This window comes from Cotesia glomerata, linkage group LG7 (genome assembly GCF_020080835.1).
Source record: "Cotesia glomerata isolate CgM1 linkage group LG7, MPM_Cglom_v2.3, whole genome shotgun sequence".
NCBI classification, from domain to species: Eukaryota; Metazoa; Arthropoda; class Insecta; order Hymenoptera; family Braconidae; genus Cotesia; species Cotesia glomerata.
Window position 1 is genome coordinate 20,451,227 of NC_058164.1, and position 17,505 is coordinate 20,468,731.

The following is a 17,505-nucleotide window of genomic DNA, read 5'->3' on the forward strand; positions in this document are numbered from 1 at the left end:
TTAGCGACAACTTGCGGTCAACTTCCGAATTTGTAACTGTTGGCGTCAAGGTGGCTACAAGTTTCTGAGAAAAACAAGACCAATCTACTGCCGCAATATGTCACCAGATTTCTTGAGAAACTTGTCGTCAACTTGGTGCGAAAGAGTATCGAAAGCAATTTTTGCCAACAACTTGGTGAACAACCGAGTTCATTTCCAAGACTTGTCGCCAACTTGGTGACAAGTTGCGGCAGTAAATCGACGGAAAGTTGCGACCGACTTGACTATCAGGGTTTATTATTGATAACTGGAAGTATTGATAAGCTAGAAGTGAAAATGTTCATCAGTCGATAAGTAAAGATTCTTCAAAATAATAATAGTGTAGCTCTGTAGATATGCTATAGTAAACGCACGTGGGTCAAAATAAAAATAAAAAATGGCACTGTTCATACGTGCATCATCTAATAAATCGTTTTTATCATTTATAAATAAATATCACCAAAAATTACTAATCAATTCATCAAAAAAAATTGTGATTACGCGCAAACCTGTTCTGACAGAAAATAATTTAACCACTTCACAGAATTTCGGGACGCTGACTGCTGATTATAACCAAAAAAATGACACCGAAAATTCTCAAGGTAAATGTTTTTCCAAAATAAGTTTTTGAAGTTTAATATTGCGAATGTTTTTATTAGGTGAAAGTAGAAATAATCACGGGGGACAAGAAGTTGAATCGTTTGGACTTTTTGACAAGTTTTTATTACAACGCAAGTGGGAAGCCAAAAAATCAGTTATTATTCAAGTTAAATCCGCAGAATCTTATGAAGATTTATATTCATATTGTCAAACTTTTGGACCTATTCATTACATTCGACATTATTCGCTGAATGATGTAGATAAGAGACCAGTGAGTATTTATAATGTAAAAACTAATAGTTGAAAAAAGTAATTGATAATGGCAGAAGTATCATCAGCAGGTCGGTGAATTTCATTTAATTTTTAATTAAAAACATATAAGTTATGATTGAGGTAAACGCGAAAATGTCAACTATTTTGTAAATTTCTGGTTATTACATTTTTTTTCTTTTGGCTTTTGACAACTCGCTAATTGAATTTATTTTAAATCTACAATTTTAGAGATTAATTTCGAGAGTACCAAGAACTTGAAATTAAAATATAACTTATGACATTAAAGTTAGCAGTCACTTAACAATTTTTTAATTTTATTTATCAAAAAAATTTGTTGCAAAAAATTATTTTCAAAAAATTGCATTTTTTATTTTTTAAAATTTCTACATGTCAATTTTTTTTTTCTAATTTTTTTTTGCCATAATTTATTTTTTATAAAATTTTTAAAATTATTAAATATATGCTAAATTAATATTCATGTATAACATTTATAATTAACTCTAGATTTAACAATGATATTTATCATTCTGAAGTCTTAACAAAGGAATTATTTTTGGGAGCCTAAAAATAAAAGCACGTAAACAATAATTGTATTTATTAAAAACGGATTAATACTCCATAAGATAATATTAATTTCTTTGTTGCATACAAAAGTGCGTGAGAAAGAAACAAACAATTATTACCTAATTAGGGTATTAAAATGCCCATTACTCTATTAAAGATAACAAAAATTTTAACCCTACACAAAGTAAAAATTATTCGACCTATCATCTGCATCAAACAACCAAATAGTATTAATAATAAATAATTATTTATTTCAGAATTTTTTCTTAATTGAGTTTCAACATTTATCATCGTTTCAATCGTTCATGGAAGAAGCTACACACTTGGACATTAATGACGTCATGCCAGCTCGTTCACAAATTTTATATTTTCGCGAAGAGCAGCGGCAAAAATCGAGTTCATTACCAAAAATTGAAAAAAACAATACGATACCGCCGCTAAAAATCCCCACTCATAATCCAAATAAAGCTATAACAAATGAATATATAAAAAAACTTATAAGTATAGATAGATCAGTGTCTGAACAAATGATGTTAATTTATGAGAATATCAAATTACAGGATATCGATGTACGATTACGTTTTCTAGTGGCTAATCAAATAGAGTCAAGTTTATCCGGTTTATTTCCGAATTCAGCAGTTTTACCATTTGGTTCATCTGTTAATGGGTTTGGTAAAAGTGACGCGGATCTCGATTTAGCAATTAATTTACGAATAAAATCGGGATCACCAACAAGTCGGGTAGTGTTTCACACAAAGGAAGCAAAATACGATCACCGGGAACCAATGATACGTTTATTAGATTCAATATCTGGATTAATGCGTACTGCTATTCCAGGCGTCTCAAGAGTGGCAAGCATACTCAAGGCGCGTGTTCCAATTGTCTCCTTTGATCATGTTTATACCGGCATGGAATGTGACCTAAGCATCACCAATTCGACAGCTATTTACATGTCGGAATTACTGTATTTATTTGGTGAATTCAATGATAAAGTAAGGCCTTTGGTTTATACTGTTAGACTGTGGGCTTCATTTGTCGGTTTGACTAATAGTAGATCACCTGGACCATGGATAACTAATTTTTCACTCACATTACTCGTATTATTTTATTTACAACAAAAAGGAATTCTGCCGTCCATTGATTATCTTTACCGTCATGCAAGTAAGTATTTTATCTCACTCAAATAAATGAATCGTTTATTTGAAAAACCCCATAAGTCATATTTTTTTAAAAATCGGGTTTATTCCATTTTTCGGTTCTTTGAGTTTCCCTTCATTTATACCAGCACCAAAAAATATTAAATCCGTGTTCAAGACCTAACCAATCGGTTGATATAAATCTCGTTTACTTGAGAAAGCCCATAAGTCAGTGACTTATAGGGTTTTTCGAATAAATATTCAAGTTCAAAATTCCAAAAATAAATTTCTTTTTGTTTTATTTTTTTTTTTTTTTTTTTTAAACTTCTAAGCGGAAAAATTAAATTCAATGCAAAATACTTAAATTTTAATCATTTTCGCAGTATGGGTTTAAAAAAATTAAATTAAATTATTGTTTTATTGTTTGATGTGATTTCATTGACTTTAATTTTAAAATAATTGGTTATTAGATAATTAGAAACTAAATATACTGTTCGGCTGCCCAATTTCAAAACACAGTAACTAACATTTAGAAATTTTAAAAAATTTTTCTTATTAAAAAAAAGTTTGCCTGCCAAATTGATGAAAAATTTAATTTATGAATAGAAAATACTTGAATATGCATATTTTTAAGAAAAAATACTTTAAATTAAGGTTTAAAAGTTATAAAAAATGCAACAATATTAAAAAAAATTAGGTATAAAAATTTTGCAGTTACTGTGTTTTAAAATTGGGCAGCCGTGTTAAATACTTGAATTTTAATGAGTTTTACTATATTTGCTTGATGGATTAAAATTAAAAATATGTTGTTTTATTGTTGACTCTGATTTAACTGATTTAAATTCTGAAATTAATGATAACCAAATAAAAATATATTATATTTACTATTAAATACTTTGATTTCAATAATTTTTGCAATTTTAGTTTCATTAAGTTAGATTGTAATAAATTAAAATGTTGTTTTATTGTTGACTCTCAGTTCACTAATTTGAATTTAAAAATAGATGATTTATTATAATTTTCGTTAGTTGTAGTTCCAATACAAATTTTGTACTTTATTTTATAAATATAATAAATGATTGACAGAGAAAAATTAATAAATTAATGATTTTATTACTATTTTGTTCGTTTTGGTGAGAAACCCCATAAGTCAATCAACTTCAAATCATTATTGTGAATAGTAGTAATTAACAATTAAATTTTTTCATGCTCGAATATTTTTTCGGGATACTAGCATTATTATTATTCATCATTGGTTCATGATGTTAATGCAAACTTAACCGAGAAAAATGTTTTTTGCTTCTGAAAAATTTAATATTTTTGACTTATGGGGTTTCTCAAATAAACGATTCAAATGGCTTCGAGAAAATTTAAAAAATAATATTCTATTGTTTTTTAGGAAAATCAGATGTGCGGATTGCAGATACTACAGTGGACTGCACATTTTTACGTGATATAAAAAAATGGCCTCCATCCAAGTGCTTATCTTTATCGTTAGAAGAGTTGTTATTCGATTTCTTTTGTTTTTATTCGGAATTTGACTTTGCATCACTAGCTATATCGTTACGCGAAGGGAAAAGTATTAATAAACCACACTCTAACCATGCAGGACTTTATATATGTAACCCGTTAGAAACATCGTTAATGGTAAGTAAAAATGTATCTGTTACCGAAACATTGTCATTATCCAGCAACGTACGAAGAACTACATCGCTTATGGATGGAGGTAATTATTATTACCGTCGTGGTTTGCTTGATATATTTGTGGGAAAAACCAGATTCGAAAGAACATACAAAAATCCTTTAAAAGTTAAGCCTCCTGCTATCAATACTGGACCGTTATTTAAAACATTATTTTCTTCTGAGATGACTAGTAGTAATGACAACTATGATAATATAAACACAAAAGATAGAAGTGATAATGATAATAAGAGAAACTACACAGGTAATAATGTAAGCCAAATCGATAGTGGTAGTAGTAAAAATGATGATAGTAATGATAATAAATTTTTTAAAAATCAAAACAGACGTCAAGAACCCAGATGAAATTTTTCAAATAAAAAAAATTTTAAGAAAAAGTCATTTTTATTTTCTTAAAATTTTATAGTAAAATAATTATGCTCCGATAAATTAAAAAATTTATTATATTTTTTTCTAAAATTTTTCATTTTGATTTTGATTAAAACTCAATAAAAAAACTCAAAGTATTTTATAAAAATATTTAACAAATAATTTTTACCCTTTAGAATTTAGTAACGTTTTTATCGAAATAAAACGATTTTTTTTTATATTTTCGTATTATGTAATTCATTTACATAATCTGAAGTTACAGTTGAAAAAAAAAAAAATTTTTTTTTAAATCAACAGTACTAAAAAAATATGTAAATTTGGATGTAATTTTGTATCATACTTATAGAAATACTATCTAATTTTTAGTAACAAATTAAAGTAATTTTTGTATTGAGCTAGAAATCTGGATTTAAATTCCACCCGTTTTTTTTTTTCATAAATTGGTAAAACTATGATTTGACATAATTAAAACAAATGTGAACTTAACAAGGTGGATTACATATTTCACTCCTGCTTTAAAAATATTCCAACTATTTGAAGTTTATAATTTTCTTTTCTTGTTAATAAAATGTACATAATTAATCTATAAATAATAAGTTGAAGTGTAATAACTTTTGTAAAATAAATAGTAGATAAAAAAAAAAAATTAAACACAATTATAAATAAAATTTTTTTTATATAATTCGATTTATTAATATTAACTTATTCAATAAATTAATTATAATTATTCTTTCAATTTGCGACTTTTAATCCATTTATATACCAAGTATACATCTTTTGATACGTATATTTTGTCCACTTGTATATATTTATATTTATATATAACATTATTGAATAATTTACTGAATTCAAAATTTTATTTGTTTTCGTTAATTATTCATAATTTTTATTTGTTTAATTACTTTTCGGCCATTATTCGGTGATTAATCACTTATTTTATAATATTTACGATTTATATTAAGTATATTTAATGTCCTTGTAGTGAGCATACTAGAATTATTCTGAGAATAAAATTAATTATTATTTTTTTTAAAAGAAATATTTTTTATTGTATTTAAATCGACTCAATTTTATTGAAATTAATTATTTATTGACAAAAAAATTTTATTTCCCTAGAAATTCTTTATTTTTGATCATTATTTATTTTATTTATATACAAGAACCCTTGAATTACAAAGAAAATGTCAAAAATCAAATAATACATCGTAGAAAACTCACACAAAAAGTATCTTTAAGTAATTTTGAAAGTTGAAGAAAAAAAACTTTAAAAAAAAAATTGTATCATTATATACAACGAGAAAAAAATCTTTTAATTAATTTAACAAATTTAAAATTAAAATTAATTTACATAACTTCGATTCAAAATAAATTTATCCTTAAAATTCGTCCAATAAATTGTCCGCTTTTTGCATCATTTTCATCGCTCAAGAGCTCTACAATGCGTATATTTATTATAAACGTACTTTATCGTCCATAAAATTGAATTTATTTATTTATTGTTTAAATTCGTAATACCATGGCAACTGGCAGTGTTGTTTTCTAATACAAATAATCTTACATTGATTATTATTATAATTATTATTAATTTTATTTAATATATACTTTTTAACAATATTCAATATTTATTAACTAATTTGATTAATAAATTTATTAAAATTTTGATAATATACATCAACTTTTTGAATTTCTGAAATGTAAAGATAAATTTATCCTCAAACTTGCTAAATAATAACATTTTCCTAACAAATAATACAAATATGAACTTGTAAATAAAATAGTTGAAATATAAAATTATTTTACAAATAGCAAGGAGGAAAAATTTGCCTTTGCGTTTTTTTAAACAATTTTATATAACGTCCTTATCAGTAAACTTTTTTTTTACTTCTTAATTTAAAATTAAAATTAACTAATATTTTTTATTAATTTGCCCCATTCAATTATAATTAATACTATTCACTTTTTTTCTAATAATCTAATAAAGGCTCCTAAAAGTGCGTCATATATTATTTCAATTATTTAATATCATTATAAATAATTATTTAATATCTGCGTGTGTTTCAATAATTATTCTTATAATTATAATAATTTATATTATTAACCATTAAGAACATTTATAATGCAATGAATGGTAATATTTGGGAAGAAAAGTAACAATGTACAATATTAAAAATAACAAGGATAAAAATTATAATCAACTGGCACTGCCGGTTTATTTTTGAGCGTCTACAGCTTTTTTTCATTAATAAATAAATGTTAATATTCATGTAAAATTTTTTTTTATCTAATTGATAAATTATTTTTTGTATAATACATAATTTTTCGAAATTAATCTAAATTTCAAATTGGACTGAAATGGGCACGAGCTCAGAAAATGCTTTTTTTGTTGCGTATAGATATAGCGGATACTTAAAAGTGAAACATCTAAAATATAATATTTTTGTAAGCTCAACGGTGAATTTCTGCCTTAAATCCCTTCAATAAGCTGCTGCAACATGAAATTTATGAAAGCAAAACTTTTAATGACTGCCCATTTCCTTCCGAAAAAAAGTTTCGTTAAAAAAAATAACTTATTAAACTATAAAAATATGTATATTTAACTTTAAAAATGTAACTTTCATAAACTAAACAAAACAATGCTTACTCGATATTGGCATGGATGAGTAATAAATTACTTCACTATCAAATATTAAATATATACATATACATATATATATATATATATATATATATATATATATATATATATATATATATATATATATATATAATAAATAACTATACCTCAAAAAAGACTTATCAAAATTCAAATCCAAATTATACAACAATATATACTGTTATAAAATAATAAATAACAGTATATAAATATTAATTAATTAGTTTTACTTTTACGATGATGCCGATGATGATGAGCATGGTAATGCCTCTGATTTCTAGTTTCTTGGACTGCAGCAACAAGAGTCCTTACCGCTTCCTCGTGGCCTTCTAAACTGTCAGCCTTCTTCAGAGGACCAAGACCAGTCGCGTTTGCTTCAGCAGCAGCAATAATTGCTGAATGAGCGGCGGACCGTTTACTTTTAGGTCGTGGGAACGTTTCCCATGATCGTTGTTTCGAAACAAGACTTGGTGTAGATTTAGCTGTTGATCCTATTAGTACTAGCAGTGTTTTTCGCGGGTCTTTGCCAATTAACGCACCATCAGTGAGACTTGATCTCCTGCTACCACCAGATCCTGTGGTGCTCAGACTGTCACAGCTCGCCCGTCTTTTTCTTCTGCCATCAGCGGTTTTTTCACTTGAGTAAAAAACATCCTCAGAATCACTTGCGGGATATACTCTCACGCTTTTTTGACGCTGCTCGTTCGCTTTTCCTGTTCCTGTTGTTGGTTCTTCTGGTGCTGCATGAATTTGAGCTTGAACTCGGGATTTTTTAACGTCTCCTAGGGTTGATGCTTCTGATATTCGTTGATATTCACTTTCTTCAGTTGCTCCTTTTTTAAATGAAAATAGAAAACAAACATTGCATTAATCATAAAAATTAAATTAATATTTTTGTAATTTTTGGAAAGTTATCATTATTTAAATGAAATTCTTTGTATAAGTATTCAGAAAAAAAAATTAAGTTGAATCAAGTAAATAATTTTGAAGAACTTTATCTACTTGATTTAAGCAGAAAAATTCTCAAGCTAAGAAATTTTTCGATAATTATTCACAAGTGGGGTCAACCCTATTCTGGGCAATAACTAGGTGAAAAATTAACATTTTTTAATTTTTTTTTATTCTGTTTGTTTTAACGGCGCATTTATGATAAAAAATTTTGTGAATGGATAAAATAAAGATTTTGATAGCTTTTTTTCCTTTAAAAGTTGAAAAAAATTTTGGCTTTTATGTTTTTGGATAAAATTTCTATTTTATCTTTTTTGATGTTTTTGATATATTTTTTTTAAAGTACATAAAAAAAGAACAATTAAAAAAAAATTGATGAATTTGATCAAAAAAAAAAAAATTTAACATGGCCCAGCATGGGTTGACCCCACTTGTAAATAATTAGCAATTTTTCTTGATTTAAGTAAATTTTACTTGATTCAAGAGTTTTTCGTCTAGATTCAAGATAATGAAACTTTTCAAAGTTATTTTTTTGGTTCAAAAATTTTTTTCTTGATTCAAGTTAATTTTTTTTTTTTAAATTCAGTATATGCTTATTACAATTTGCAAAAAATGATGGGAGCTTTGTTCTTTTAATAAATTTATTACTCAAATTCTGTTAATTAACTATTTGATCAGCAATTTTAAATCCATTTCATAAATTTGATACTTTGCAAAAATAACTACCACAAGTAATCAAATATTTTTGTTATTTAATATTCTGGAAAATATCCGTATAACGTTCTGTCTACTATTATAGAAATATTAGGGCGAGTCTAGAGCTGAAAACAAACAAAAGAAACAATACAAGTGAAACGTAATAATCAATAGAAAGATTCTTCTTTTATAATTTCAAATTATCGGTTTTTTTTTCTTGAAGAAAAATAAATTATAAAAAAGAAAATTGCAAAGAAAAAAAACTGCTTCTGTCTTTTAAATTTTAATTACTTAAAGCCGATAATAAAATTTTCGACTTCTTTTAATTGTCTCATTACAGAATCAATACCCGGAGCTTTTATCCTAACTCAAAATTGTTGAGTTTTTCTTTAGAATTAATTTATAAATCATAATGACAATAAATAATTACCAGCATTATCTTTTTGAGACTGACTTTCACTGTTTTTATTATCCTGCTCCACACCATCGGCATTATTGTCGCCAGAGCCGCCTTTCAATGACCGATAAAGAGAACGTACTTTGCTGGTAGAAGACGAACCAGGTGGTGTTTTAGGCTTGTGACCACTGTCAGGTGACTTTCGTGACCGACGACTTTGACTACGATCTCTGCTCCCTCCTTCTTCTTTGTCTCTACCTGGTGATTTCTTACGGTCTTCGCGGGTTCGTGCTTTTTCGATTAATTGACTCAGTACCCCGCGTTTAGCTTCTGATGATTTGGCCGTACCATAAACAATAATATTACCACCGGAATCTAAAAGTGCTCCTACTCCGCCCGAGGGAGTTCTGCATCTTGGCACATCTTTTGATTCTGTAACAGAAAAATTTTAATTATCTTTATGAAAGAAATCTTAAACTTACACCGAAAATAATTACTTTTACAAGAAATATATGGTTTTATTGATGTAAGAAATTAACTTGATAATCAATCAATAAAATAAAACTGTAAATGAGCAAAAGTTCTTGAGAAAAGTTTTCCTCTAACAAAGCGCTTTACTGTTTTCAGACAAATTTGTTTCTTTTGGGTTAAGATACTATTTTATTTCATTAAAATATGAATCAATTTATTTTAACTTAAATCTATGTTCGTATTTTATTTCAATTTCAATTTTTTAAGTAAATTATCCGGTAAACCCCACTGAAAAAAAAAAAAGTAAATTTGACTGAAGAGCAAAATTCTTGAATAAAAAAAATCGTTATGAAGAACTTTATCGTCTTCATTTAAGTAGAAAATTTTTTAAACGGAAAAAAAAATTTTTTTTTTGTTTAAGCAAATTTTACTTGAGTCAAGAATTTTTCTCTTGAATCAAATTTACTTTTTTTTCAGTGTAATCGGTTAGAACTATTCTTACAATAATCAAAAACGTTGATTATATGAACATGCACGTAAAAAAGAAAGAGGGAAAAATTACATTATAAATAGTGACGTGTCGCTTCAAATTTAAAACTAGAAAAATTGCAATCCAAAATAACATTTTTAAAATTCAAACTTTGAAAGATAATTTTTATAGCTTTAAATGTAATATTTATACATTTTACAATGTACATCTTACAACATTTATAAAAATTACATTCTGAAACTATAATTTTTCTAGTTTTTTTTTTTATGAAGCGCCACGTTACATTATATATAATGTAAATTTTCCCTCCTTTTTTTTTCCATGTGATTTTTAGAGTAAAATAAATTTACGAAATAAACATTTATTAATATTTACATTTAATCCAAAAGTAACAATTCGGGTTTAAATGTTTTCGAGAAGAAACTAATTCTTACTAAGACTATAAGTACACATCTTTAGAAGAAAACAAAATTATTGTTAATTTTCGAGCCATGTTCTTGAATAAAAAATTGAACAGTTATCGACCGAAGATATTGGTCTCAAGTCAAGATGATAAGATTGAAGACAAAAAATTCTTGAAGTGCAATAACAGGTCGTGTTTAAAATATGTTTGTCCTTGGATCAAGATTATTCTTGAATAAAAAATTTCTTTATCAGTGTAAAAATAAAAAATTCTCTTACCTTTTATATAAAAGATATTATCAGCCATATTAGAGCCCTTGGAATGTCGACAATCTTTGGAAGATTGCTGCTGCTGCTGCTGCTGTTGTTGTTGTTGTTGCTGCTGCTGTTGAGGTTGCTGCTGTTGGGGTTCTTGCATCTGCAGCCTTGTAAAATGCTCCAAAAGTGCTTGTAAATGTTGATGACTAGCAGCATCAGCAACAGCAGCGTTCATTTCACCGGCGGAAATTCCCGCAGAGAATGACTTTATAAAAGGTTCCATTTGTTGGGATACTGATTGCAATTGTTTGAGATCAGCTTTCAATGTTAGAATATCTTTCATCTGAGAATGGAATATCTCCTTCTCAATGTGTATTTTACATAGCTGTTCTTCCCACAGCGCATCGAATATATTTCTCAATCGCTCTAATTCAATTTGGTGATGCTCCAATTCCTGTTCAAGTAATCGACAATCTCTTACAGCGTGTTCATACCGTACACTTATCGGTGGTGTGTTGACACGCCTCAACACAGTTACATCACGTTGCAATTCGCTTATCCGATTTTTAACAGCTATTAATTGGTCATTCAATTCTTTTAGTTGGGAATCAAATGTGCGGCAGTGGCTGCTGAATTGCCCGTTGTCTGACCCCAATTTTGATATTCTAGATGTTAATTTCGTGGTCTGTAAATTATAAAGAAGATATAAATAATAATTATTATCTGCATCTGATAAAGTTATTCTGAATACGATGGATATAATATAATAAGTTCTTGACCTAGTTTCATCGGTTATAATGGCCAAAAAAAGATTACGAATTATTGAAATACGAAATAGGCTGAAGGAGGACGGAATTGGCTGCCTGAGGAAATAAGTTTGTGTCATTATTTAGATCGGATATGATGCTTTAATTGGGATATTGATTATTATAAATTTACTATTTATGCACGCCCATTAGATATCGCAAACAAGAAATTAATTTTTCTAAGAATAAGAATTAATTTATAAAATTTTAATTTTTTTGCAAGTCGACAAATGATGTCCACAGTCTATATCGAATCACCAAATAAATACTTTAGTTCAGATATATTAACAGGTTTTGAATTGGGGATGTTTAGATCCCATTCTATGTCGGTATAAATATGCTTAAATGAGATAACTGAGACACACCATCTTAGTATGTCAGCCACTTTTGAGATGACCGAAATAGCAGTACGCATTAGCCCATATATTGAATCTAATAAACACCATTGGTTCCCGGTAATTGTATTTCGCTTCTATTGTGTGAAATACTACTCGACTTGTTAGTGATCCCGATTTTATTCGTAAATTAATTGCTAAATCGTGATTCGAGTCACTTTACAAAACCCGTTAACAGATAAACCTATTGGTAAAACTGTTGAATTCGGAAATAAACCGGATAAACTTGACTCTATTTGATTAGCCACTCGAAAACGTAATCATACATCGATATCCTGTAATTTAATATTATCATAAATTAACTTCATTTGTTCAGACACTGATTTATCTATACATATAAGTTTTTTTAAATATTCATTTGTAATAGTTTTGTTTGGATAATTAGTGGCGTTTATCAGCAATTCTTGATAATATACTAAATTTTTGCTGCTGCTTCTTTTGAAAATATAAAATTTGTGGACAAGCCGGCATAACGTTATCAATATCCAAGTATGTAGCTTTTTCCATAAGCAATTGAAACGATGGAGAATGTTGAAATTCAATTCAGAAAAAATTCTAAAATAAATAATTCTTTGTTATTGGTACTATTTTGTTGTTTAATGCAGATGAAAGATCGGTTAATTTTTACTTTGTGTATGATAAAAATTTTTGTTATCTTTAACAGAGTAATGAGCGTTATAATATACTAATTAGGTAATAATTGTTTGTTTCTTTGTCACAAACTTTTATATGCAACTCAAAGAAATTAGCATTATTTTATGGAGAGTTAATCCGAGTTCCTAACACATACAATGATTGTATTATTTTCGAGTTTTTCTTTTTAAGCCGCGAAAAATAATTCCTTTGTTAAGACTTCAGAATGATAAATATCACTGTTAAACCTAGAGTTAATTATAAATATTATATTTCAATTTTAAGCTCTTCGTACTCTTGAAATTAATTTGTAAAATTATAAATTAAAAAAAAATTCAATTCGTGGGTTGTTAAAAGCTAAAAGAAAAAAATGTAATAACCAGACATTTATGAAATACTCAACATTTTTCACGTCTACCTCAACCATTACTTTAACAATGTTCTTTATTACTCACCTGAAGTAGTGACTGCTCATTAGAAATCTGATGAGTGTGCTCGTACAAATCTTTCTGTTGATGCTGCTGTTGTTGCGCAGTATTTATTTGTCCCAAAAAAGGTTGTAATGCCCGTGCGAATTCAATTCTATAATTTATTTTAAAGTGACCAGCCAATACAGGTGGTCTGGACGGATGTCCAAGCTGTGCGACGCGTCCAAGTCGCTCAAGCATGGGATGAGCAAGCTCTAAAAATTGGTATTTAGTGGCACCACTGGTAAAAACTGTGCACAACATTAAATGCATTTGCAATACAGGTATTGCCGAGCCTAGACTAAGTAATTGTCCTCGGACCAACCGCTCTTTTGTTTCAAATTGACGTTGCAGTTCCGCCGATACAGATGTATGTGTTTTAGTAACAGCCTCTTGCATGCCCTGGCAATAAGAATTAAGTGAACGTTTTTCCGATTCTAAATTATGTCTCAATTCTTCCAATTGGCTTTTCAGTGCCATTAAACTATCGTGTACGCCAGCTTGCAATTCGCAAAGTGAATTGGCAGCGCGCTCCATTTTTTTATTAGCCTGTTGCCATGCTGTATCAATGTCAACGCAATGAATTCGTGCATCTGCTGGTGTATCACGAAAACAAGTCGCGCATAACATTGATTTGGTACTTTGGCTGTACATTATAAATAAATCACCATGCGAGGGACAACGTCTTTGAGTATCTTTTGAGCATTTACTCATGTGCACAACTTCGTGTGATGAAAACATTTTTGCGCGATGAGTATTTTCACGGCAGTGTGTACATAGTGCTTGACCTATGAATTATAATTATGTCACTATATTAATATACAGAGCTACGGAAAGATTTTTATTAAGGGAAAAAAAGTTTAATAAAATGGATGCTGGGTATTTTTAATGAAAATTTCTTCGAAGGTATCAGGTCAATGAAAAATTTTTGCAAAACGTATCAAATTTCAATCTAAAAAAAAGAACTTGTCTTTTACTTTTCACAGCATTTTAGCCTTAAAATTTGACTATTGTTTTATATGAGAAATGCTTAATTTTACGATCACCTGATTCTTCGGGTAAAAAAAAATTTTTTTTTTTGTTTTTGCGGTATTACTTATCTAAATTTTTCAATGAAAGTTGAAAAAATTTTAATTCTTTGGTTTGAAATTAGAAAAACTCCAATTTGTCCAGTTCTTTGTAGAAATTCGTAAAAAATCAATTTTTAGAGTTTCATAATATTTTTTTTTTTCCTATAAAAGCATGAAAAACTCAACGAATAAAAGAAAGTGTAATAATATCACGATTTAAACTTTTTTTAAGAATTGAGTTAGTTTATTCTTCAAATTTTAATATTGAAAAGAAGCAGATGACCATAAAATGAAACATTTATTGCTATTAATTTATTCAAATAATTGTCAAAAATTGAATTACAAAAGTTTTTGGTATTTAAATTATCTTCAGTTATTTTATACATAATAATGTGTGAGTTCATAGGGTGGAATTTTTTCATTTAAAGCCTGAAATTATAATTTGTCTCATATTCATTTTTTAATTGAGAATTTTAATTCAAAATTTTACAGCCCTTATTTTTATTTGATTAACTTTCTGTAAAATAATTGCTAAATTTTTTTTTAAAGATTGATTAAAGTCTTATTGATTAAAATTAAATATGCTATAAAAATGAATTCTTATAATTTTTTCGTGTCTTCAAAATTTTGTCTGGAAGTTAAATTTCAAATTTTTATAGATAATTTTTATTCCACACATATTTTATTTACAATTTATTGTGTTTCATTCACAAAATTTGAATTAAAACTTTCAAAAAACTATATTTAGTTTTGATTTTATATTTTTTTGATTTTTATTGTAGCCAGTAAGGCAAAAATTAATTTAACGATAAAAAAATTTATTATTTTTGATAGTATATTGTGTGATAAGAGATAAAACAAGACGCTTTCAGACTAAGTCTAGGGTGGAGTTGAGAAGTGGCACTACCCGAACTTTGAGATCGTGTTTCATTCTGTGTCACACACTACTATGTTTTTCAAGACTTTCTGCATTGAAACCAAGTTTTAGTATCACCACCCAGTGAAAAACAATCCAATTTAAGGACAATGAACTATTATATTACCAAGAATGTGAATTCTGATTGCAAATCACAGTAAAGAAAAAAAAAAAAATTCTAAAACTAAAAATCTTAAAAAATATGTTTTTGTATTTGCAATAATTTATTCAAACTGAAATAGGAATTAATTATTTTTGCTAAAATCTCAGCGAAAAATTAAAGATTTTAACTTCTAATTTTATTATTTACAATTTAAAATTTATTTAAAAAAAAAAAATACGAGCATTGAATTGAATTGAAGGCCATTCAATAAAATTGTGTCATCTAAAGCAAAATTATTTTGAAAGGTTTTGTGACTATTGACATTTACAGATCTGTGATCTTGATTGTGTATTCTACAGACAGATTATGATAAATATAAGTGTGTAAGCTCTGAGTATATCGATGAATTGATGCAACACAAAGGTGTCCCTGAGACATCTGGAAGAGTTTTGAGTGTCATTATAAATAAAGCAGCTTTTAAAAATCCCTTTGAAACGTCACTTAAAAGCAAGGAACCTTTGCACCCTATCCCCTTATACCCAGCATGGTACTTGATTCAAGAAAACAATTATCAACAACCAGATAAATAACTTACAGCAAGTGGTGCAAAAATACATTGTTGATTTATCACGTTTGTCACAATTGGCACATGCTGGATTTTCGTTATTAGCTATTTCGATCAATTGACGTATCAACTGATCAACCGGTGGCATCTGGGTTCCTTCCTTTAATTGGGTTATTTGTCTGGAAAAATGATTATAATTAATAAAAATCTTCAATAAAAATAATGAATAAAAATGGTACGCTGTAAAATTACCCGCAAATAGGACAAATAACTTTCGAATCGAGGTGAGGTCCACGAACACATCTCGCACAAAGAGTATGAAAACAAGACAGTAGACAAGGCTCAGTGTAATAATCCTGACAAACACCACAAGTCAATGGATTCCGTTGTGATGTGTTTCCAAGACCAGCAGTTGCATCTACATCAATACCATCTGCCGAGTTCGCCATTCTTGGAACCTTTGCTTCGCTTTAACTTAACAGAACTCACCCCTTACTGAACTATATCAGTTGCTAAACCATCCAAATGCTTTTCAAAGTTGTTCACCTGACAACCCTTGTGCTTGATTTTAAAATCGAGCTCCGCATATCGGTACCTGCATTGACACTCCCCGTGTTAAAAAAACTTAAATCGATTCCCCTTCTAAACAAACTACACAACATTACAAACAAAATGAAACTCAATACAGCACTAAAGTTAAGATTCAACAAACCATTTAACTTGACAAATTAATAGGTTACGGTAATTAATAATTAATAAATTGTTTACCCGCTCTAAAGACGCGTCGACTGATGATGCGTTTCCGCAATCAGCTCTGTTGTTTTATCCCACAGTCCTCCACATTATTGTGACGTACTAACTATTCGAGATGTTACTGCTGGTGGTATGTAGTGGTAGAGGTGGTGGTACCACCGATGATGACAGAGCTTCCAAACCATCCCCATCCCCATTAACGAGCTTGCGCTGTTACGAATTACGTCATACCCTACGGAATACACTCAACCAATCAGATAACGTCTTTATATAATGCTTTTTTGTTGTTATTTTTTTAAATATTTTTTTTTACTTTTTGGCTGTGTACAGACTACATTCATGGATGAATACACTTGGGATCTGTATTATTCCAACGGTCCTACCCTTCCAACGGGTCAACGGGCGTGAAAACAACCAGCCGAGGAGCACACACTACAGACCTACATAACATTTATTTACACATTTATTGTCCCTCTTGTTTAATCCTCCGTTCTGCTTACATTCGATTTTATTTGGATATTCGATTGATTTTAAAAATTTTTATTTGTTTTGTTTCCATTTTTTTGCTCACATATTTATTATACTTTGCATTTTTTAATGATCGAAATGAATTTTTTCATTTGCAAGTTATTTTTTTGTATTAACTAAAATAATTATTTCTGATGAAATATTTTGCTTCTATTCATGTTTTGTCAGATGTGGTTTAATTATTTTAATTGAAATGTTTTTAATTGAATTTCGTCATGAATGAAATTCATTTGTAAATAGGTGTAACTTTATTAATAAATTAAAGAAAAAGTGAAACGTAGAAAAGTTTTTTT

General features: G+C 28.2%; 2 protein-coding genes across 4 annotated transcripts; one reads left to right on the forward strand and one right to left on the reverse strand.

Annotated features, from left to right (window-relative positions):
• The first annotated feature begins 357 nt into the window (after nucleotides 1-357).
• Nucleotides 358-4,658, forward strand: LOC123269151 (poly(A) RNA polymerase, mitochondrial-like). Its single transcript, XM_044734724.1, has 4 exons — nucleotides 358-620; nucleotides 678-889; nucleotides 1,713-2,616; nucleotides 3,991-4,658. Exons 1-4 carry the CDS (start codon nucleotides 416-418, stop codon nucleotides 4,635-4,637), a joined length of 1,968 nt encoding a protein of 655 aa, XP_044590659.1. The 5' UTR covers nucleotides 358-415; the 3' UTR covers nucleotides 4,638-4,658.
• Nucleotides 4,659-7,467: 2,809 nt separating this feature from the next.
• Nucleotides 7,468-17,098, reverse strand: LOC123269138 (RING finger protein 207-like). Of its 3 annotated transcripts, none has more exons than XM_044734701.1 (8): nucleotides 16,998-17,098; nucleotides 16,700-16,916; nucleotides 16,184-16,526; nucleotides 15,962-16,110; nucleotides 13,266-14,065; nucleotides 10,998-11,661; nucleotides 9,389-9,787; nucleotides 7,468-8,147 (listed from the first exon to the last, which is right to left on the reverse strand). In XM_044734701.1, the coding sequence occupies exons 3-8, from the start codon at nucleotides 16,378-16,380 to the stop codon at nucleotides 7,531-7,533; spliced, it is 2,826 nt and encodes a 941-aa protein (XP_044590636.1). In that variant the 5' UTR covers nucleotides 16,381-16,526; nucleotides 16,700-16,916; nucleotides 16,998-17,098; the 3' UTR covers nucleotides 7,468-7,530. The 3 variants fall into 3 exon arrangements, with proteins under 3 accessions (XP_044590636.1, XP_044590638.1, XP_044590637.1); XM_044734703.1 differs by having other exon boundaries at nucleotides 16,184-16,582; XM_044734702.1 differs by having other exon boundaries at nucleotides 16,184-16,916.
• Between the last annotated feature and the right edge of the window lie 407 nt (nucleotides 17,099-17,505).

What these genes read in the sequence shown, in the direction of transcription:
- LOC123269138 (XM_044734701.1), bottom strand. Translation starts at nt 16,380, where the DNA reads ATGGCGAACTCGGCAGATGGTATTGATGTAGATGCAACTGCTGGTCTT. An exon ending in ATGAGCAGTCACTACTTCAG is followed by an intron (nt 11,662 to 13,265) that starts GTGAGTAATAAA and finishes TATAATTTACAG; the next exon opens with ACCACGAAATTAACATCTAG. An exon ending in GTCTCAAAAAGATAATGCTG is followed by an intron (nt 8,148 to 9,388) that starts GTAATTATTTAT and finishes CATTTAAAAAAG; the next exon opens with GAGCAACTGAAGAAAGTGAA.
- LOC123269151 (XM_044734724.1), top strand. Translation starts at nt 416, where the DNA reads ATGGCACTGTTCATACGTGCATCATCTAATAAATCGTTTTTATCATTT. An exon ending in TGACACCGAAAATTCTCAAG is followed by an intron (nt 621 to 677) that starts GTAAATGTTTTT and finishes TGTTTTTATTAG; the next exon opens with GTGAAAGTAGAAATAATCAC. An exon ending in TTATCTTTACCGTCATGCAA is followed by an intron (nt 2,617 to 3,990) that starts GTAAGTATTTTA and finishes ATTGTTTTTTAG; the next exon opens with GAAAATCAGATGTGCGGATT.